This window comes from Dreissena polymorpha, chromosome 1 (genome assembly GCF_020536995.1).
Source record: "Dreissena polymorpha isolate Duluth1 chromosome 1, UMN_Dpol_1.0, whole genome shotgun sequence".
NCBI lineage: Eukaryota > Metazoa > Mollusca > Bivalvia > Myida > Dreissenidae > Dreissena > Dreissena polymorpha.
This window is the reverse complement of record NC_068355.1, coordinates 16,955,200-16,978,816: the sequence shown is the minus strand read 5'-3', so window position 1 is coordinate 16,978,816 and position 23,617 is coordinate 16,955,200. Positions and strand designations below refer to the sequence as shown.

Here is a 23,617-nt window from a genome sequence, read left to right as displayed (position 1 = left end):
TTAATCTGAATACAATGTAATAGATTTAACAAAATTTTACTATAGCCATTTAAGAAAAATTCCAAGCCAACAAGCGGCCATATTTTTTGACCGACTGGAACCATTTTGGAAGCCATCCAAGGTATCATTAAAACAAATGTTCTGACCAAGTTTCATTTTGAAAAACAAAAGCCATGCCCCCTGGCGGCAATGTTTTTTAACAGACCGTACCATTTTCTAACTCATTTAAGTTATCATTAGAATAAATGTTCTGACCAAGTTTCATGAAGATCCAACAAAAAATGTGACTTTTAGAGTGTTAACAAGGTTTACCAAAGCCATTTAAGAAAAAAGTTCCTGCCACCTGGTGGACATGTTTTTCAATCAACCGAAACCATTTTGGAACTCCTTTCAAAGTCCTTGGGACAAATCTCCTGCCAAGTTTCATGTAGATTAAACAATTAATGTGGCCTCTAGAGTGTTAACAAGCAAATGTTGATAAGGCAGGACAGGACGCACATCCTGCCAAGTTTCATGAAGATTAAACAATAATTGTGGCCTCTCGAGTGTTAACAAGCAAATGTTGATAAGGCAGGACAGGACGCACATCGCACAGCAGACAAGAGGCGATCCAAAAACTGTTACCATGAGCATGTAAATCTCAGGAGGGCTAATAATAAAGAATAAAAGCTTGTTGCCTCATTAAATAGAATGCCGGTGCTGGAAATCAGCCCTTAGTTGTTTTAAAAAAACATCTTGTATTACACTCATATTTCAAGCACAAAGATGGGCTAACATATCCAAACTGTTTGCTTCCATCTCTGTTCATACCACCAATTTAACCTCTTGCTCTTGTGGTTTCAGAGGAAACTAGAGCTTTGTCACAGACATGACGAATACCCCCACATGCCGCATTGACACAGAATATTTTGCATGTTGTCTTCACAAAAAATAGCGGACACCATGCTCAATGTTTAAAACGCATTAAGTGACCCCGTGATATGCTTTTTGACACTGCGTGGCCCATGTTCGAACTTGACTTACACATCATCTAGATACAACTTTCGACTAAGTGTGGTGAAGATCGGATGAAAACTACTTGAATTAGAGAGCAGACACCATGCTGAATGTGTAAAACGTACTAAGTGACCCAGTGACCTAGTTTTTGACCCGGCATGACCCATATTCGAACTTGACCTAGACATCATCTAGATACAACTTCTGACAAAGTTTGGTGAAGATCGGATGAAAACTACTTTAATTAGGGAGCAGACATGATGCTCAATGTTTAAAACGCATTAAGTGACCCCGTGACCTAGTTTTTGTCCTGCCATGACCCATGTTGGAACTTGGCCTAGACATCGTCTAGATACAACTTCTGACCAAGTTTGGTGAAGCTCTGATGTAAACTACTTGAATTAGAGAGGGGACAACATACTGAATGTTTAAAACGCATTAAGTGACCCCGTGACCTAGTTTTTGACCCGGAAAGGCCCATGTTCGAACTTGGCCTAGACATCATCTAGATACAACTTCTGACCAAGTTTGGTGAAGATCTGATGAAAACTACTTGAATTAGAGAGCGGACACGGACCGACCGACAGACAAGCTCACTCCTATATACCCCCCTAAACCTTGTTTAGTGGGGGTATAATAATTTAAAAAAAAATCTTGACAAGTCTTTATAAAACTTTTTGCTCTGGCCCCAGAGGCATAACGTTTAAAAAATGTGCAGAGAACAACCATTGTTTTCCAAATATAAAGCTTGTCAATCTAGTCATTTCTATTATAGATACTTTTTCATAGCATGTCTGAATAGAAATGCATAACTTTTGTAACAAGAGATTGCCAAGCAATATGGTCCCCTACCAGTGAAACTCCACCATTGTCATTAAAATAAAAAATTTAAAAAATTATTTTTTTTAAATATATATTTGTTGCCATAGCAACCAGAATTTTTGACATAGGAACAAAATGAAATGATGTGCATAATCTCCATATTGACATCTATCCATGTTTCAAGTTTCATGAAAAAATACGAAGAACTTTTTAAGTTATCGCAGGATCCAGAAAAGTGTGACGGACTGACACCGGTAGGGGACAATAATATTGGATTTTAAAATTGCACGTGCACAACTTCTATGTGTTTGTCTCAATTTCTCATGACAATGCCTACCGTCCTCGATCACCGCCCCCACGACCACCTCTGTCTCCCCCTCTGCCACCACCAAAACCACCACGACCTCCTCCATCTGTAATTTAATAATTATAATAGGGTTAGTAATAGGAAAATCACATGAGATTTAACCCTTTTCATGCTGGGAAATTTGTCATCTGCTAAAATGTTGTCTGCTGAATTTCTAAAATAAGCATTTTCTTCGATTTTTATTTCCAAAGAATACTATCAGAATAGCAAACAGTTTGGATCCTGACGAGACGCCACGTTCTGAGTCTTCTCATCTGGATCCAAACTGTTTGCAAAGGCCTTCAAAATTCGTTTCCAGCACTGAAAGAGTTAACACTAAATGGAGCTCTTTTTTAACATAAAAGGTGAAAGAATGTAAATACAAAGAATTCCATGTTTATTTTGGCATGGCAGGCCTGGGAGTACTGTGGATGTTTATCAGGGAAGACACCCTACTGCCATTTGAAGCTGCACTGCAGCTAATTTAGAAACAAGGTTATATTTTGAATCATAATGTCAAGGTCACAGTGTCCTTGACCTTTGACCTAGTGACCTCAAGCCATGTTTTATTGTAGATCTCAATGAGATGAATGCACATGTGAAGTTTAAAGAACATAGACCCAAGAGTTTTCATTTTATGAGCAACGTTAGAGTTTTGGGACAGACACATACACATAAAATGACAGACAGACAGGCCAAAAATAATATATCCCCGATCATTCGATCTGGGGGCATAGAAAACTAAATGTATTCTAGAAGAGGGCATAAGCATCACAAGTGCAGCAACTACTTTCAAGAGCTAAGGAAGTCTCAGTTAAAGATGTTTTAGTAAATTAAAAGACATGCTAAAGACTTGATCTGTAATGAGATTTCTTCTCTATCCCTGATTAATTTTGAACACCAAAAGCAGCATATGGATACAACAAAAACAGAGACAGCTGACCACATTTATCATGGCGAACACTCGAACAATAATGATTGATGTAAGAAGTTAAGTTTAAGGCTATTGAAAAGATTTGGAAAATCAATTGTTTGCAGTGAATGAAACAGACAGGCAATAAAACCAATCTGTAATGAGATCTGCACTTTACTCTACCTGCCTCTGATTTGAATATGGGTCCAACGGTTAAGAAAAGGCTGGCTAAATTCATAACTAGGCACAACTATTAATGGTAGAAGAAAATGGCTAAGGCCATGTTATTTACAAAATAATTTTATTTGCAGTGAATGGAACAGACCAGCTTTCGAACCAATCTGTAATGAGATCTGCACTTTATTCTCCCTGTCTCTGATTTTGAACACAGACACAATATGTGTCCGACAGTTAAGAGAAGGGTGTTTGTTACCATCATCATGGACTCAACCACATTGGCCTAAAAAGAAATACTTTGTATTAATTGTGACCTCTTCTTATTTGCAGTGAATGGAACAGACAGGCAATAAAACCAATCTGTAATGAGATCTGCACTTGACTCTACCTTTCTCTGATTTTGAACACAGAGGAATCTGGGCCCAACAGTAAAGAGAAGGTGTTTATACACATAAAATATTTGCACCACTCAACGCAGTCAAATTAGCATTTTTAACATGCTTGAATGCATTCCATTTATTTGCACACGACTTCTTGTATGCAGAGCAATAAATAAAACTATCCAACTGGTTTCCCGCTACTGAAAGTACCTCTGTCTCTGTCGCCTCCATATCCGCCGCCCCCTCTGCCTCCACGGCCACCAAACCCACCACGGTCACCCCCTCCTCGACCTCTACCACGGCCGCCATAACCACCTGAACACAGAATAAAGAATTGATATAAAACATTAAATTATAGTTCCGAGATAAACGCATATAATCATAAAGGAAGGATTGTAAACAAAATAGGTATCTTGATGAAGTCATACTATAAAATTGACCACTTTTTAATTGTCAACAAAGGATTAAATAGACAATTGACTAGTTAAAATTTCAGTTGTAAATTATAGCAAATCGGTTGCCTACTCCAATCTATTTTATTCAGATCCAGCGGGGCTAATATACAGAAGATCCTGTGATCTAGATGTTATTGTTACAGCTAAATTACATATAATATTACATATTCTGCAAGACATGATACTACCATACAGGCCACACATAAGCACTGTCTGTTGAAGTAAATACGTATGCCACAAAAGTCCTTACCACCATCACTTCCATCATCACCACCTTCACTGTCTGGTTTAGATGTGTGGCAAAGATTGCATTCATTTCTCCAGCCAAAGTTGTTGTTACCGCAACCGTCTGCGGGGCACATCCAGTCACCTTGTCTAGACGCACCGCCACCTTCACGACCACCTGGAAACAATGCAAAATGTTTATTTGTTTAGTTTTTAACAAGTCTCATACAGGAAAGCATATGGAACAGGACACGAGACCATAGCTCGTGGACTTCCCTAAACTCAACTTTTGTCTGTAACTCAAATTGTGTAAAACACAACAAGCTGTTACTCTCAAAATTTGACCTTGTTCTTACAGGTATTGTTACTCATAACGTACAGCCTAATGATGGTTTGTGTTCAGTTCAATCTATCAAAGAGTTATATTTGAGACTGGACTTTCCAAGCTGTGATATACCAAAATCAGACCTTTGACCTCTATGTGTGATTTAAAGCTGTTATATGGTCAAAGGCCAAGACCTTTGAGGAAGGAACGGGTGTCACACATGACTAATTCTTTTATGATTTACATGGCAGGCCTTCCCAGCAATTTTTGGAAAATATAACATTTTGGGATTGTGTTTTTTTTTCCACAAAAAGTGTTTTTTGTGTGCATTTGGAAAAAACTGATTAAATAACTTTTTTAATAATTCAAATTATAAGAACAAGTTCATATATACTTAAGTTATATACTTTGTATGATGCACTTTAAATGAAATTAAAATGAAATAGTATTCAGACACTTCTTTCTAAAAAAAATATAACATTTTTGGGTGAAATCTGGAAAAAAAAATCCAAATTGGATTTTTTTCTCTCAACATTTTACTTTGGGAATGGGATTTAACAGATCTGTAGAAACGCCAGGAAAAGTTCAGCATTGTAAGGGTGTTTAATGACAATAAGATAAAAACTGGTCGAGTTAGATATCATCATAGAGCCATATTTTGAGACATTAAAAGGCCATTACTCCAAAAAGCCTCGTAAAATATCTCTTTTTATTAAACTTTAACTTCAATTAAGTACATTTTCTGAAATGTTTTCTATTATTAGATGAAAACTGTTCCTAGACAAAAAGAGGCAACCATCAGAGCAGACATACTGTTGGCCACATTATGCCGGAATGTATGCCAGTGCCCACCCTTGGAAGGAAAACAAATATAATGATACGTCTTCTTGTAATACTTGACAATTTTATCATCACATATTGATAAGATTAGAGTAGAATATTAATATTGTACGTTTATTAACAGTGATCAACAGTGGTACTTAATTGAGAATATATCATTATGTCTAAAATTCTCTTACAATCTACATGTGTGCGGTTTGTTCAGGTTCTATTGGAATGTATAATAAACATTCATACAACTTTAACACTTACATAATCATTAAATTTCAAAATGTACATACAGGCAAAAAATATATATCTACAACAAAGTAATTGAACTAGATCAAACATGTTATTCATAACAACTGTTTATCCTTGAGTATCCCACCTCCTCTTCCTCCACCCCCACGGTCGCCACCGAAGCCACCTCCACCCCTGCCGCCCCTGTCAAAGCCTCCCCTTCCACCACCACGACCACCGCCTCGACCACCACCAAACTGGTTGTTCACTTTACGCTGTGCTATCTGCACTTTGATGTTGTTTCCTTGGAAATCTTTATCTGTCATGTTGAAAAGAAAACAAACCTTGACAAGCTGTCTTTTTGTTTTATTCCATGCAGTATAAACAAGAGATGTGTTTGTCAGAAACATAATGCCCCCTATTTCGACGCTTTGGAATAAAATTTCAATACATAATTTGGCAGGTTTAGAAATTATCTTCCTTTTAAAGCTTATTACTTCCCTTGGATTGTATTTTTTGACTTTTGACTTTGAAGGATGAATATGACCTTGTCCTTTCACCACTAACAAGAAATGTGTCCACAGGACACGGATGCCCCCAACTGTAACTGTGTCACTACATAAAAGTATAACTGTGTAAACGATTGGTAGAAGTTATTAGCTTTTTTTCAAATCCTAAACGCAGATTTGGAACCTAAACACTGACCCTAAGTTCAAGGTCAAGGTCACAGGGGTCAAAATTTGTGTGCGTATGGAAAGACCTTGTCCATATACACATGCATGCCAAATATGAAATTGCTATCAGAAGCGACATAGAAGTTATGAGCATTTTTCGAAATCTAAACGCAAAGTGTGAAGGACAGACGGACGGACAGACGAACGAACAGTCCGATCACTATATGCCCTCCTTTGAGGGCATAAAAAGGTCTTAGAATATCAAAATAAATCAGAAAGCCACATAAACTAGAGAGCGGACAACATGCTTAATCCTTGAAATGCACTAAGTGACCCCGTGACCTAGTTTTTGACCCGGCATGACCCATATTCTAACTTGACCTAGATATTGTCTTGATACAACTTCTTACCAAGTTTAGTAAAGATCAGATGAAAACTACTTGAATTAGAGAGCGGACACCATGCTAAATCCTTGAAATGCACTAAGTGACCCAGTGACCTAGTTTTTGACCCGTCATGACCCATATTCGAACTTGATCTAGATATTGTCTGGATACAACTTCTGACCAAGTTTGGTAAAGATCGGATGAAAACTATTTGAATTAGAGAGCGGACACGAAGTGTGACCGACCGACCGACCGACTGACTGACCGACCAACCGACGGACAGTGCGAAAACTATATACCCCCTTTTCTTCAAATGGGGGCATAAAAATGTGCAGCTCCATGAGATACACATGCATACCAAATATCAAGTTGCTATCTTTAATATTGCATAAGTTATGGCCAATTTTAGTTTTCGGACAGACTGACGGGCGGACAGTTCAAATGCTATATGCCACCCTACTGGGGGCATAACATAGAGATTTCAGAGGACAGTGCGCTCGACTATTCAAGTGCTTGACAGTATAACGTAAGCAATCGTGGGGAAATTGTTCATATTCAACAACTTATTAGACGATCTTTCTAAAATAAAAAAAGGAGCAAAAAAATTAAAATGGGGAGGGGGGGTAGGGGGGTTGAGAGGGGTATAATGTGGGGTGTGGTCATTTATAAGACGATTTTTCAAAAATAAAAATTGGGGAGTGGGGTAATTTACTAGATGTTTAAAAAAAATTGGGGGGTAGGGGGGGAGGGTGGGGGTGGGGGGGGGGATTCTGGGTTGGGGCGTGGGGTATTGTTTGGGTGGAATCCATTTTGGTATTCAGGTCAGTGTTGTTTTGTCAAAGTAATAATAAAATGTGATCATAAATAAAGAAGTTATGGCCATTTAAGCACAATGTTCAATTATCTAAGTGTAAAAGGGGCCATAATTATGTCAAAATGCTTGATACAGTGGTCTGCTCTTGTTTATACATTGGGGTCATGTTGGTAAACAAGTATGCAACATATAAAAGCAATATGTCAAAGGATATAGGAAATATTTGGGGTAGTACGCAAACTTTAATATAGATTTATCAATAATATGCATATTCTAAGTATAAAGGGGGCAATAATTCTGTAAAAATGCTTGAAACAGTTGTATGCTCTTGTTTATAGGTTGGGGTCATGATGGTAAACAAGTATGCAAAATATGAAAGCAATATATGTCAAGAGACATTGAAAATATTTGGGGTAGTACGCAAACTTTAACATTTGCTGCATATTCTAAGTGGAAAAGGGGCCATACTTATGACAAAATGCTTGATACAGTTGTCTACTTTTGTTTATAGGTAAGGGTCATGTTGGTAAACAAGTTTGCAAAATATGAAAGCAATATGTCAAGGTATAATGAAAATAATTCGGGTAGAACGAAAACTTTTACATTTGCACGGAAACAGAAACGCCGACGCCGGGGGTGAGTAGGATAGCCCCACTATATATATTTCATATATAACAGTCGAGCTAAAAATGGAAGATGATTTAATTTATTATTATTTGCAGATCAAGAATGTATTTTGAGCTTCAGAAAAGAATATATTATGTATGACATAAGGATCAATCTGGAGTTTTAATTCCAGTATATTGCACTCTAAAGGCAGATACTGAAGTACAGGTTTACATTAGGAGTGAATAAGACATGTTGATTATAATCTTATTGATTTAACTCCACTCAATAATTGAATAAATAGAAAATCTGTACGTATAAATGCCTACCACTGAACCAGCTGATTGCAGCCTTTGCCGTCTCTGGATCATCATAAGTGACAGTAGCCTCCCCTTTAGGTAACCCACTGTTCTTGTCTTTGTAGATCCAGATCTTTGGTTTGTTTGTACGCTTGTCCATCTGCAATATTACATATCTTCAGGTCATTAAATGATCAACATTCTATTGTGTTATTCATAGTCAAAACAAAATATTAATACATTTCAGCGAAAACTGGTCACATTCATTATCCCTTGGTTTGAAATCATCTACTCATTAATGTCATTCAACTGGAAGAGTTTTAGCTAGATTCAACAAGTAGTTAAAGTGAAGTAAAGTACAAAACAAGAGCTGTCAGAGGACAGCGCGCTCGACTATTCGAGTGCTTGACAATATAATGTAAGCCATCATGGGGCTATTGTTCATATTCAATAATTTATTAGACGATCTTTCAAAAATAAAAAAAGGAAAAAAAATATATAAAAAAATTGGGGGGGGGGGGGGGGGTTAGGGGGTGAGAGGGGGGTATAATGTGTGGTGTGGTAATTTATGAGATGATGTTCAAAATAAATAGGGGGGGTTATAATGTGGGGTGTGGTAATTTATTAATGATATTTAAAAAAATATATAAAAAATTGGGGGGGGGGGGGGTAGGGGTGAGAGGGGGGGGTATAATGTGGGGTAATTTATTAGACGATGTTTAAAAAAAATTGAGGGGGGGCGAGGTTGAGGGGGGGGGGGGGGGGGGGGGAAGGGATTCTGGTAGGGGCGTGGGGTATTGTTTGGGTGGAATCCATTGTGGTATTCAGGTAAGTGTTGTTTTGTCAAAGTAATAATAAAATGTGATCATAAATAAAGAAGTTATGGCAATTTAAGCAAAATGTTCAATAATCTAAGTGTAAAAGGGGCCATAATTATGTCAAAATGCTTGAATGATACAATGGTCTACTCTTGTTTAAGGTTGGGGTCATGTTGGTAAACAAGTATGCAACATATAAAAGCAATATGTCAAAGGATATAGGAAATACTTGGGGTAGTACGCAAACTTTAACATAGATTTATCAATAATATGCATATTCAAAGTATAAAAGGGGCAATAATTATGAAAAAATGCTTGATATAGTTGTCTGCTCTTGTTTATAGGTTGGGTGATGTTGGTAAACAAGTATGCAAAATATCAAAGCAATATGTCAAGGGACAATGAAAATAAATGTGGTAGTACGAAAACTTTAACATTTGCTGCATATTCTAAGTGGAAAAGGGGCCATAATTATGACAAAATGCTTGATACAGTTGTCTGCTCTTGTTTATAGGTTGGGGTCATGTTGGTAAACAAGTAAACAAAATATGAAAGCAATATGTCAAGGGACAAAGAAAATATTTCGGGGTAGTATGAAAACTTTAACATTTGCACGCTTACGCCGACGCTGGGGTGAGTAGGATAGCTCCACTATATGTATTTCATATATAATAGTCGATCTAAAAAACTAATTAGGGGAAATACATTCAATATATAAAAAAAAAACAGTCAAAAAGACTGTTATTCTGCCAAACTTACCAGCATGAAGCCCTGTAGACTCACCTTGATAATTCCAATGCTGCCAAAGTGGGCCATGAGATCATCCTCACAGATTGTGTCCCGCAGCCCACTGATGAAGATTGTGTCCGGGGTCTCCTGGAGCTCCTTATCTCCGCCCCAGTTGCCGCCTCCACCACCCCCTGAAATACACATCCTTACTTGTTACTACACCGAGCCATAAGCTTTCGTTGGACATTAGGTCGCTCATGTGACTTCAGACTGGCTAATTGTTTTTGTTTAAATACTTCTCAAATCTGTTGTCTTTTCTCTATTTTTAAAGCATCATTTATTCATGTATTTATACTAACAATAATGTTCTTGTCTTTATAAAAATGTACCCACTTTGACCAAAAACTTATAAAAGGCCTCAAAGTAATGTTTTTGCCTTGATACTGCAGTCAGGGCTCAACATTAACCTAAAAACCAACTTGTCCTCCCGGGCAAGTACTTAAAAAATCTACTTGCCCTGAACGTAAAGGCACTTTCCCAAACATGAAATATCACATTTACTGTAAAACTCATATTTTTCATAAAGATCAAAATGATACACCACAAAACCTAGTTATTTTTGAACATTTAACAAAATGATGTGAGAAAATAAAGTCTAATTTAAGTCTAAATTAAATGCTCTTTGTTCTTTTTTGCACTTGCCCAGGCGGACAACTAGATTATAAAATAACTTGCCCAGACCCAACTTTTACTTGCCAGGGGCAATAGGACAACCATTAATGTTGAGCCCTGCATAGTAATTCCTTATTTATAACATAAGACCAAATAATTTTAAACATATTTTCTCTTTTGCACAGATCTGAAGACAAGAATAAATCATGTCACAATAAACATATTACAAGCAAACTCATTGAATCGATACCCCCCGCCAGATTTGCTTCTTTATATCTTTTTAAGTGTATAAGATATCGCCCTGGAAAATGTGTGACCGACGGAAAGACTTACAAAGCAATTTCTATATTATACCTTCGCCTTTGGCAGAGGATAATTGGCAGAGGATGATAAAGCAATGAAAAAATATTGTTCTCAAAATAATCAACAAATATGAATCTTATTTATTGATTTCATGGGGCTTTTTTGTTAATATTATGTACCAGAGGCTCGTGATGGCCCTGCAGCAATCACCTTGGCAACTTGTTTCTGAGACATTTGACCTTAATTCAAAATCAGTATAGACATTGTTACAATAAACATTCTGATTAAACTTCATAAAGATTGTGTCATTTTTGAGGTCTCTATAAAAAAAATTTCTAACCTTTGACCTAGTGACCAAGTTTTTGAATGCACATGACAAATATCTGTCGTCCACCGATTATTTTCACAATAAAACTTTGGACCAAGTTTTCTCAAGGTTGAGTCTCAAATGTGGCCTTCAAGAGAGGTAACAATATTTTTATAACATCTGACCTGGTGACCTTTTTTGGATGCACATGAACAAGATTTGAACTAGGCCTAGACATTGTCAAAAAAAAACAAAGTTGAATCAAAATTGAGTAATAAATCAGGTTTCTACGTTGGTAACAAGAAGGTACATCATTGTAAAAACCTAATACATAAATAACAGTGTTTTCTAAGCTTTGACCGAATGACCTTGTTTTTGGACACTTGACCCAAATTTGAACTTATCCTCAACATGGTCATTCTAAACAAGTTTCATTAAGGTCGATTAAAAGAGAAAGGCCTTTAGAGTGGTAACAATATCAAAATTAATGACGCAAACCCGGACATAGAATGATCACATGGGCTGACCATGAGCAAAGCACCTCTTGCTAAGGTGACCTAATAATAATACACACATAACTTTCTTTCCTTGTCCTGTATTAATTGGACTTCAGTGTTTTTATTAATTTATTTTATTTCTTTAACAACACAAAACCAGGGCCCATTAATGGCCCTTCTTTCTTTTGAACCAAGTTTGTATATAAACCTCATTACATGTATCACAATCATACATACTACATAGGACATGCAGTAAAACCATTTAATAGTCACACAGGTTTTCTTTTTTATGATATTTCATTTTTCTGTTGCAATACTTGTACTTTATCATTATATAAGCACAACATACTTTATCTTACACATGTGCAACATAGCTTTTTGAGCGTTTTAATTGGTTGGTTTTTGTTTGACTCGCCTATTGGGGTATGTTATTTTGCTGAAAGTATATTGCATCGACAAATGACGTCAAGTAATATAAACAACTTTCTGTTTTTTTCTGGACGTATATGTAAATGTTAATATTTTTGCTAATTTTAAAGCTTGTGATAAAAAAATCAGACACCTTGAATACTATTATTTCACATATCCTAAGTTTATGAACTCCTGTTATAATAAATGTAATGAAATGACAACTCCTGTCAGATCCTATATATCTTATGAGGTTCAACTTTTTTGAGAAGCCAGTCAAGCAAACAAACTGATTCAAATTGTGATCATATATATTTTGAATATTCTTTATAATCTAGTGCACACCTTGATAGATAGTAAATCATATGAAACCTTGTATTTTTTACCCTACTTGACCAAGATTAAAACATGGCCATGAGCTTGTCAAGATATTGTTGTCAAAATTAAGCCATTATTGTGACCTCTAGAGTGGTAAGGTGCTTCAAGTTTACCGACGCCCAACATCCGATGACCACAATAGCTCACCTTGAGCAATAAATGCTCTGGTGAGCTAAAAACACAGAATCAATTGTTAAAAAATTAATTGAGTCTTCAATTAATTGTAGACATCTTAATTCCTACCGTTATTCTGAAGACAATCATTCTAAAAATGAGTTGAGCAATGGATAAGTAGGCAATCATTAGTGGAACTATTTTAATTAAGTCTACATTGTCAAAACCAATCTAGAAGTTCTTGTCTGAAATTGTGTTTGTTCACATAATTTTGACTTCCACCATTTTTCATGTAATAGCAACTCAAAAAACATACTTTGGGCCACATTTTTGAAAAAGTGCAGCCTTGCGTATTGTCTCTATAAATCTTTTAACTCATTTAATCTTGAACCGAATTTGCTGGTCATTTCTCTCTCTCTCAAAATTCTCTCATATAACGTTATCAACAAAGGCAGGGCCATGCAGTTTCTGCAGTTGGAAAATTGAAACTCTTCAAATTAACAATATTAAATCACAAAAACACCAAAAGTTGTATCTCCCAGGAAATAAAAATACATTTCAGTATATTACCAAACGGTAACTTATTTTGTTGGCTGTTTAATTAACAAAGCCCTGACATCATTCATCTTCTCTGTGATATTTTATCATTTGTTACAATGTTCACCGTTTTGATGTACAGAACCGTTTCTATCCAGTTTCAAATAAACTTTGCCTGTGTATTTAAAAGTGCATACATATATGTATACCCCTTTACTTTACTATTAAGTGCAATTTACTTGTGTGTATGCAAAACAAGAGGACCAAAAGAACTAGTGTGCTCACCTTAGAACTGAAGGAATTTAACTGTTCAAAGAACCTTTTTATGTTTGTATAGTAAATGCGGCTACTGACCTTGCCTTTCATTAAGGATCATTTTTGAATTTGGCTCACATATTTACCCTTTGCATGCTGGGAAATTTGTTGTCTGCAAAAATGTCGTCTGCTGAATTTCTAAAATTAGCATTCTCTTCAATTTTTTTTTCAAAGAATACTATCCGAATAGCAAACAGTTTGGATCCTGATGAGACGCCACGTTCTGTGGCGTCTCATCTGGATCCAAACTGTTTGCAAAGGCCTTTAAAATTCGGTTCCCGCACTGAAAGGGTTAAGTTTTGATAAAATCTGATGCTGATTTGAGCAAAATCATGCGACTTCTTAAGTGTTCACAAGTGTTCCCAATAGCTTGATTAGGATATCAGCCCTAACTACTTGTACTCTTGTAGCCATGTATTAAATTAAACCGAACCATTTCACACTAGGCTGTAATATCATAAGAACAAATATTCTGAGCAAGTTTATTAAAGATTAGGCAACAATTTGACTTTCAGTGTTAAAATTGTCTCTCAAAAGCCATACACAGATAATTGCCCTGCTTAACGACCATTTTTTTCAATGAACCATAGGATACCCAGTCGTCGAAATTCGCACTAATCCGACAGCAAAAAACTAGTATTTCTTCTATCGGGCTTGTAGGAAATCCAATATTACAAGCCCGACGTGCTTGTACAAGTCATTAAACAGAAAACGAGTTCCACTTTCATTTTCATTATTTGTAAACAAAGTTTTGAGCCCCTTAAATCAACAGCCGCTTATGTTTTAACACACTGCGCACACATGCTGGGCAATCAGCCTATAATTGGATAACTGCGCATAAAACGCATGGTTTTGTGATTCCCGGATTACTATTATGTAAAATAAATGTTTTGCGTTTCGTTCAGGACACAGAGAGTAATGGCCCAACAGTTGTCATTTAAGTACATCGTTGAGGAATGCGAATCTGAGGTAACTGTGATTGACGCATTTGTCAACTGGCTTTTTGTAGAATAACCTGGCCCTTAATTGCTTATATATTTTCGCGTGGTTCAGGTTTGCTCTCTCTTTCACATGGATATATGGGATAACTTTCTGCTAATTTTTTACCTAAACTTTATGTATATATTTATAATTGTGATTTGATTGAAATCCGTGAGTGAAATTAATTTCTTCTTATTTCAGGATCCGAAAGAGGCTGGCTCAGATGACGAGGAAGCTAACTTGGATGAGGATGAAATTAATAAGAGATTTGTATTGTATTCTAAAGATTGAATAAATGAATGCTTCTTTGGATGTTTTATGTTATGTTTAACTGCATTTTTAACAAAAATGTTTGGGCCAGTAAAATCTGACTCGGGCTTGTTCAAATTCCCATAGTTCTAGCCCGACTTGCTTGTAGATTTAAATCTCAATTTCAATGACTGGATACCATTTGTGTACTTAGTAGATATTATTCCAACCTTAGTTCTGTGTTTGCCTCATGGAGTGGAGACAACAATTGAGACTTCTAGAATGTTCACAAGGTTTACCTAGCACCATATCAGAAAAACTGCCCCTCCTTAAGTGGCCATATTTATCAAATTACTGATTTAATTATCAAATTTGGCCAATATATAACGGTAATTATAATTCAACAAGCATGCTTCATGAAGATTGGGGGAAAAAACACTTTAAAGTATTTACAAGCTTTTTTCTACCACGACCTAGTGTTTGACCTTACATGACCCATTTTGACTTTAGAACAAAATATCTGACCAAATTTCAGAAAGATTTAGCAAAATATGTGGCCTCTAGAATTCACATGATGAATTCTTATTCACTACACACAAAAAAAACAGACAAAAGGTGACAACAAAAACACTATGAGCTCATTGTGCTATGAGCACAGTGTGCTCAGACGAGCAAATAAAAATGGCACACCATACACCAACATTTTACTATGAATACCCTAAACATAAAACATTCTTGAAAATATTAAATTCATGTCCAGTGCTTGGTACATGAGGTGACTTACCACCACCGAATTTGTTGAATCCTCCTCTACCACCACTGGAACATAGGTATTTTACATGAGAGGTCCTCGCGAGCTGCCTATGCCACCCTTAGTGTTCTTAATCTGTTGTACTGTATGAAACTATTGGATTTCTTGAGAAGTGTTTTTATTGAAATACTGGTTTTCCAAATGTGATGTTTAAGACGAACAAATTCTTGTCTGCTAGTTCATAAACATGCTAAGAGAAGGTGATCATTGAATTTTAATACATGTTTTGAGTATATGAAATACATAACTGGTTGCAATACACAAGTATAGTATACGAGTGTGTTTGTTACATTATTTCAATATTAAGAACAGCAAGGGGGCATATGGCAATGGGACATCTATGAAGACCATGCTTGTTTTACGTCCCGTTGACTACAAAGGGGACTTCAACCTTGTTGCTTCACACTTCTGTACCCTTCTATTAATTACCCTTGTTACTTCTGAACACCAGTTTTTATAACCATGTTATTTGTTTGTTATTACATCTTTTTAACCCTGTGGCTCTGGTTTGTACAGGACAGTGCATGGCAAATATGAATAGAAACAAATATAAAAAAACTAGTAAATATCTGTGCCTAACTATACCTAACTAATAAATAACTGTGCTTATCTTTGTGTTTTACCCAATAGGGCATAGGGGCATGGCTCAGTTAATTCAAAAGTGGTGTAATAGCGGATGGTTATTGCAAAACAACTAAATGCATACACACTTTACTGTACTTGTGTTATTAATGAGTTTAAGCATTCAATATAATTAATTCACACTGACCTATTTATATAGCAGATTATGCATATGAATATGAATATACACAGATCTTCTCATCTAACAAATGTGCAATTGTTCGCTTCCAATTGAAAATATTGTTTCAATTGTTTTGATATTTACAAACAAATTGTTTTCAATTGTTTAATATAATGGCAACTTTGGAAAAATGGATTGTTTAGCAAAATTCCATCGCTTATATTGTTTAAAAGTACATGTTTAACTGCTTTCTATAATTTATATTATAAAATGCTAGGAAAGTAAATTGCTGTATAATAAATCCAATAAACCAAATATTAAGTTAATTGGAAGTTTGTTTTTTTTTGGGGGGGGGGGGGGGGGGGGGGGAATTTTTATCACATTTTTGGGGGAAAATGTAACTTTTTGCAATTGGGAAACACTGTTCTTTACTTTTTGCAACTGCGAAACAGCCTGTAAGAGGCTGAATTTTGGGCAAAAAATCACAGTTGATTGTAAGTTTATCAGGGGTGGCGAAATCAAATGTCTGAGTTGCCCGAGTCATACATTTGCTTGTCTCAGCAACTGATTTTTTTCAATTAATTTGTCCGTGGACAACCAGTATTTTAAGTCGGGTCGAGGAATACAAAAAAATACATTGTTTTTAAGCCATAATTAAGTTTAACAAAACGTGATGTTGACACGCGATTACATTGTCAGTGCTATTTTCGGAGCAATCAAGCTAAAATAAGGCACTCTACTACGCAGTGATCTCCCTTATTCCATAAGAGACTAGGAGCATGTCGCATTTTCAACATTCAGCCAAACAGTAAAGATGGAACGTTTCTTCAACAACGGATGAGAAATTGTTTGTTCATATCAGCAAGCTTGTGGAGTTGCTTCTTACAATTTCACCTTCAACTGCAGCCTGTGAGAGGTCGTTTTCCTCCATCAATCGGATAAAAACCCTACCAGTTCAAAACTAAGCCAAGCCAATCTACATCATCAGATGCGGATTGTGCTGTCAGGGCCCAGTCTGCAGGACTTCGATGCTACCGATAGTTTTCTGCATTGATTGAACAACAGCAAAGGTTGAAGGCACCTAGTTCACAAGCCCAAGTCTGCTCAGCCTACCAGTAGCGATGCAGAGTCTCAGTCTGATGAGGTCCACATATTGGACTAGTTTAATTTGTTAAGATTACAATGGACTTATGTTCAACACATGTTTTAATAACACTAGCTTTGCACGATTAAAAGTTTGAGAAAGTCTTCATATTGTTTTTTATATACTGCTATAATGAATGTACCATGGAAATACAACCATAACTAAAGCAAGCAAATTATACTCATTTTGATTTATTCCACATTATTTTACATTAATTAATAAATGCGTTCTTAATTTATATAAACCTTAACGGACAAGAGTAGTTCAGCAAATTAAACAGGTTAAATTTCCTAAATGGTTGTCCGTGGGAAAGTAGTTTTTTGAGATTTCGCACCCCCTGGTTTATGCTGTTGAAAAGGGCCATGTGACCCTTGAACATGGTGGCACCCCCTGGTTTATGCTGTTGAAAAGGGCCATGTAACCCTTGAAACTGGTGGCACAGTGCAGCACAATCCAAACAGACATAAAACACATTTAACTGACTAAACCCAGGAAAGAAGTCGTCATGAATAATACAAACACATTTTTATGTTTAAGACATTTGCAGAAATGGCACCATGCACCATCACTACAATATTATTTGTTTTATTACAGTCAGGCGTACAACATGTTCCAATGGAAGTTCAGATTTAAATTGTTGATGCTTTGTATGAATTTTAATGTTATTTTTAATAGGATGCATCTGATATGTAGAGGGTCAATCAACACCCTAAGTTTAAAGTTGGCAGCATTTCCAGAATCATGTCCAACTTAAGCTTGTTTGTGTACTGCTGAAATCCTGTACACTACTTTGTTTCAATTAGTTGAATTTGCTAGCTGTTGCTCTTTAACAATGGGTAAACAATCTTCAATATAAATCTGATTCAATTCGGCTTGTGTACCTAGTTAATGTGTTACAGCGACTTTTGCTTGTGAAAGCTGTGGTAAAAATTGTCAAAATTACCTTGTTTGCAACTCCAGCAAATATTGCGATTTATCATTTATTTTAGGAATTGCATTGATTCCTTAATTATTTGTTTTTGCATAATTGAAGTTTATTTGATGTCAACTCACCTTTCACACCTTCATTCATATTATGTATGGTTTAATGTTGTTCTGTGGACTTATCCAAAATATAGTTTTGCTTGTCCACAGTTTCACAAAAAAATAATATGTACAGTCTGTGATTGGGGTCCCCTGACAACCAGAGCCACTTAGAGACACTTGGTTTCACAATACCACACACTGGTTTGTACAGTTGAACCATGTTGATGTTTTTATGAACATTTTCACAACCTGAAATACCTAAGGACTCACTGGACGTTACATGTATTACAACACATTTAAAACACCTGACTTAAGGTCTATACTAGGTCCATTTAACACTCAAGTTCTCACATTAAAACTAGTTTTCAAGAGTAACTTCATATCTAAAATATACCTTACATATTGCTTTTATGATTAAAAGAGGACACAATCTTTATAAACCATTCATTATATTTTTTATCTGCTTGAACACTGGTTTATTCGAGTGTCAACTAAGTAAAGAGAAAAGCAAGGTAAGGTGATGTGGGAGTGTTAGCAAGCGGTATTGAAGATAGACGAAATGTGTCTCTATGGGCTATCAAGTTTAGAATTTGAACCTTCAATGCATGATGAGTTGAATACCTTTGGTGGACAATAAGGATATTCATTATACATGCAAAGAAAACACTTCTTTGGTTGCTTCTTAACAGTCACTGCAACAATTCATGCGTTGTATTTTTATATTTTCTTTGAACCCTGTCTAAGTCTAACAACTGATGCTGAATAAAACACATTCTGTATACACTACCACATTTTGCAGTCCAGTGAGTCCAAAGTAAATACCAAGGCATATACACCTTCTATTTGTTTTATGATTCATGTACCCAATGTTTACGCAACTTTGTTATTGTCACCTCTATTTTCATAAACCTGCTAGAAAATAGAGAAAACCAAGATAATTGTTTAAGGCAAACATATATCATCAACATAAAACCACTAGAAAATATGTTATCGTGTAACAAAAATTGCCTTTTTTAGAATACCTTGAGTTGAAACACATTTATTACTCTCATTTTTTGCCTTTCATATGACAACCAGTAACCACTGAATACACAAACTGTATGACAGGCTCAGGCTTTACTGTGAAACACATTGTTATTAGCCTGTTAGTTATTTATCCTGTCAAACAGTAATCTTTTAATATGTTGTAAAGGTAACACACCTTGCAGAAACACCATTAATAATATTTATTACACCAACAGTTTCATCTTTGTATTACACCGATGTTAACCTCTTTTTTTAACAGTCCTTAAAATGAATGGAAATAATAGGTTAGAAGATTTTACCCGCCAAATCCACCTCCGCCACCACCGCCCCCTCTACCACCACTGTCCCTTCCACTGTCACGGCTACTGTCCCGACCACCACTGCTACCTGTAATAGAATCGTACAACAGTGTAACTAGCACTAATCATGAACATACAAAATAGACAAGTTACCTTATTTTATAATATCAACTCTAGTAAAAGAAAGTTAATAATAAAATGTAAACTGATGTAATAAGAGAAAGATCATGAATATAACATTTGAACATATATGCAAAGATGTTCAATGTCTGCTTTTTGAGAGTGCAATATAGAAACCACCTCATGTGGGAAAAAAACTTCCACCCTTACAGGTTTCACAATTACTGATTTTTTTAATAGAACCAGCAAACTTAAAAAATATATTTTAAAACAAGTTAGGCATTGAAAGGGGTAAAAAGATCAATACCACCAAAAGTAATCCCATAACTAATATCTATCATGGAATAAATCAGTAAATACAGCATGGCTATCCAGTACGTCCTACATAGTTAAAAGAACATAATTACAATACCTCTACCTCCATAGCCACCACCACCTCCTCCTCCACTACCATAGCTGCCACCGCCACCACTGCCTCCCTGGCTGCCATAGCTACTGCCCCCTCCTGCTGCCTGGCCCCCATATCCTCCAGTGGAGCCACCACGCTGCTGATCATAGCCCCCTGTCTGGGCCCCATAGCCGCCTGTCTGAGCCCCGTAACCGCTGGATTGGGGCCCCGCACCTGACTGTGCACCATAGCCACCTGAAGGGCAAATAATCACACATTCGAAAACACTTCACTACTAGCCAAGCAAACATCTTATCCTTTTGATTGATTTCTGCTTTTGAATCGCTTCATCTAAACACAAATAGGATTATGATCAATGTTTTCTGTAAAAGAATGGGCAAACCTAATTACCAATGCAGCATTTTTTGTCTTAGTTTTCAAGTATAATATATCTGAACAAAAGCACCGCATAGCGGGTGCCAACCCTCAGCTGTTGGTGCAGTTTTGAATAAAGGAAAGCTTGTCAGAAGACTGTGACCTTTACCTTTGACCTAGTGACCCAAAAAAGGGTCAGGCGTGTAGAACTCTACATATGAAGTTTCAAAATTGTAGGTGGAAGCACTTTAACTTTAGAGCCTGTATTAAAGTTTGATATTAGAGGTCAGTTTCCTTGACCTTTGACCTAGTGACCCAAAAATGGGTGTGGCGCGTAGAATTCATCAAGGTGCAGCTACATATGAAGTTTCAACAAGAGGGCCATGATGGCCCTGAATCGCTCACCTGACTAAACAAAATACAATCCCAACCCAGATTTCATCAAGATAAACATTTTGACCAAATTTCATAAAGATTAGATGAAAACTGTGACCTCTATTGTCTACACAAGATTTATCTATTATTTGACCTAGTGACCTAGTTTTTGACCCCAGGTGACCCAAATACAATCCCAACCTGGATTTCATCAAGATAAACATTCTGATCAAATTTTATAAAGATTGGATGAAAACTGTGACACATCGTCTACACAAGGTTTTTCTATTATATTACCTAGTGACCTAGTTTTTGACCCCAGATGACCCAAATACAATCTCAACCCATATTTCATCAAGATAAACATTCTGGCCAAATTTCATAAAGATTGAATGAAAACTGTAACAAGGTTTTTCTATTATTTGATCTAGTGACCTAGTTTTTGACCTAGTGACCTAGTTTTTGACATAGTGACCTAGTTTTTGACCCCAGATCACCAAATACAATCCCAACCCAGATTTCATCAAGATTAACATTCTGACCAAATTTCATAAAGATTGGATGAAAACTGTGACCTCTACTGTCTACACAAACAAATTGACTGACTATTGGGGTTATTTACCCTCGGGACTTCGGTTAAAAACCATTGCCCGAGCACACTGCTTAACATAGAACTCTGCATAAAAAGCCGAAAACGGCCATAAAATGGACAGCCCGATTTTACTGGGCTGTACCATTGGTATAAATATAAAACTTTGCAGTGTTGGTGCGGTGCCTTAATAAAAATCTATTGGTTTAAAAATATATAACCTTTATATGAAGCGTTAAAAAGACGCAGTGCTATACAGTGAATAGACCTAACGCGGTTAAAAAAGCGGCGTTTTAATTGGTTGATGCGTTTATACAACGATGGCGCTGGTTGGCCGAAATTTCTTATTAAGGATTGCCAGTAGGTCAATCCGTTTTTAAAATAGATTTTCCCACGGCTGACTTTGTACTTTTAAGAAAAAGTAAACAATAATGGTTTATATGCAAAAATATAAATGAAAGAAAAAGAATGAGTTAATCCAAAAGAACATGGGAGTTGTTTTTTAGTATACTGTACTTATTATTAATTTATATCATTCATATGATGTTGTTATTGTATGTTATTCTTTGTATTGTTTTTTAAGGAGGAGAGAGAGAAAGAATAGCCCAATTTTTATAAGTAAAGATGGTGAAAACACACATACTGTTGTATGTGGCCGCATCATTACCAGACCCACTGTTCAGTATATACTGCAATGGGTTTGTTGGAGTCTTTAGACTTTGTGATCTGTGGTTTAAAAAATTGAATCCAAATAGGACTATTTTAATATATTAATTATAGAAAAAGGAATACACAGATGTGTAATATGTTTGTGTAACAAAATAATAATATTTGAGGGTTTTCCAGATCACAAAGTGGTTGAACATTGCCACAATATGTTTACATGCATAGTCAAGTACCATTTTTATGTGTATGTTTAAAGTTTAAGCTAAGCGCCAAACAACAAGATCTAATCATAAGAGAGATATGTTTATATCTAAGAACATAAATTAATAGAGATGCCAGAGCCTGATTTAACAGCTCTCAAATGTAGAGTGAAGTTGCATGTGCAAATGCAATTATATGAGAAGGAAAGGAAAAAAAGAAAATATATGATATCACATAGAGTGTGTAACTCTCAATTATATATTAATATTGCAATTGAGTATTGAGTTGATAAAAAATTAATGAGTACAAGTTTATGTATGTGGCTCAATGTTGAACACTTGCAGACAGGGAATATAGCCGTAATGCTCCAACATAAGACCCTGTCTGTATGGGACTTAAGGAGGATTGGGCTATGGGAAAGAGAGATCCCCCCAGAGTGGCATTAAAACAATATTTAAAAGTGGGTTTAGTAATAAACCCTTATATGTTAAGGGCAATAACTTACGTGTCTCCAAACGGTCACCTTCATAGGGCCACATAAAAATTAAGGGTAAGACAATGTACTTTACAGTTAAAAATAAGACAGACAGCTAAATTTGTACAAGATGTACATTATTTACAATATGTACAGGACTATATGCATTTATATATTTAAAATACATGTTGCCACCCTGGAGGGTTGAAAGAAGGAGAGATTTTATGGAAGTGTAGGCCGATGTGGGTGAGGGAAAAGAAGAGCCAGCAGGGGTGGTGTCACTCAGTTGTACTAAGGTAATTGTGATGATGAAGTCTACAATGGTTGTTTCCCCTGGACCAGAGGGAGTGCACGGTAAATGAAAAATAGTTTGTATACTATTGAAGGAAAATTGATAATGGTAAGATGTAACATGGTAAAAAGACCAAATATTACCTTGATACGTTAAGATAAACCCTAAAAGCTCTAATCTATCCAATATTATTAGTATACTGATGATAACATTGGAGGAAATAATACTAAAGTACCTTATATGGTATCCATAATGACAATTAGGCAGTAAAACCGAGGCAATTTGCTATATAAAATAGCAATT

At 36.0% G+C, this 23,617-nt stretch overlaps 1 protein-coding gene and 1 long non-coding RNA gene across 10 annotated transcripts in view; both read right to left on the bottom strand.

Annotated features, from left to right (window-relative positions):
* The window catches only part of LOC127872723 (uncharacterized), a 228,067-nt gene that overhangs the window by 36,567 nt on the left and 167,883 nt on the right, over positions 1-23,617 (bottom strand). The gene's annotated exons all lie outside the window — the stretch shown is intronic.
* The window catches only part of LOC127872565 (RNA-binding protein cabeza-like), a 39,999-nt gene that overhangs the window by 3,078 nt on the left and 13,304 nt on the right, over positions 1-23,617 (bottom strand). For 4 of the 5 annotated variants that reach the window (XM_052415894.1, XM_052415908.1, XM_052415915.1 and 1 more), the window contains 9 exons: positions 20,366-20,596; positions 19,834-19,921; positions 15,570-15,604; positions 10,079-10,215; positions 8,508-8,637; positions 5,847-6,017; positions 4,340-4,492; positions 3,845-3,949; positions 2,156-2,231 (listed from right to left, as the gene is read on the bottom strand). In XM_052415894.1, the coding sequence (XP_052271854.1) occupies positions 2,156-2,231; positions 3,845-3,949; positions 4,340-4,492; positions 5,847-6,017; positions 8,508-8,637; positions 10,079-10,215; positions 15,570-15,604; positions 19,834-19,921; positions 20,366-20,596 (1,126 nt within the window). The remainder of the gene's footprint in view (positions 1-2,155; positions 2,232-3,844; positions 3,950-4,339; positions 4,493-5,846; positions 6,018-8,507; positions 8,638-10,078; positions 10,216-15,569; positions 15,605-19,833; positions 19,922-20,365; positions 20,597-23,617) is intronic. The other variant, XM_052415902.1, reaches the window with a different exon arrangement.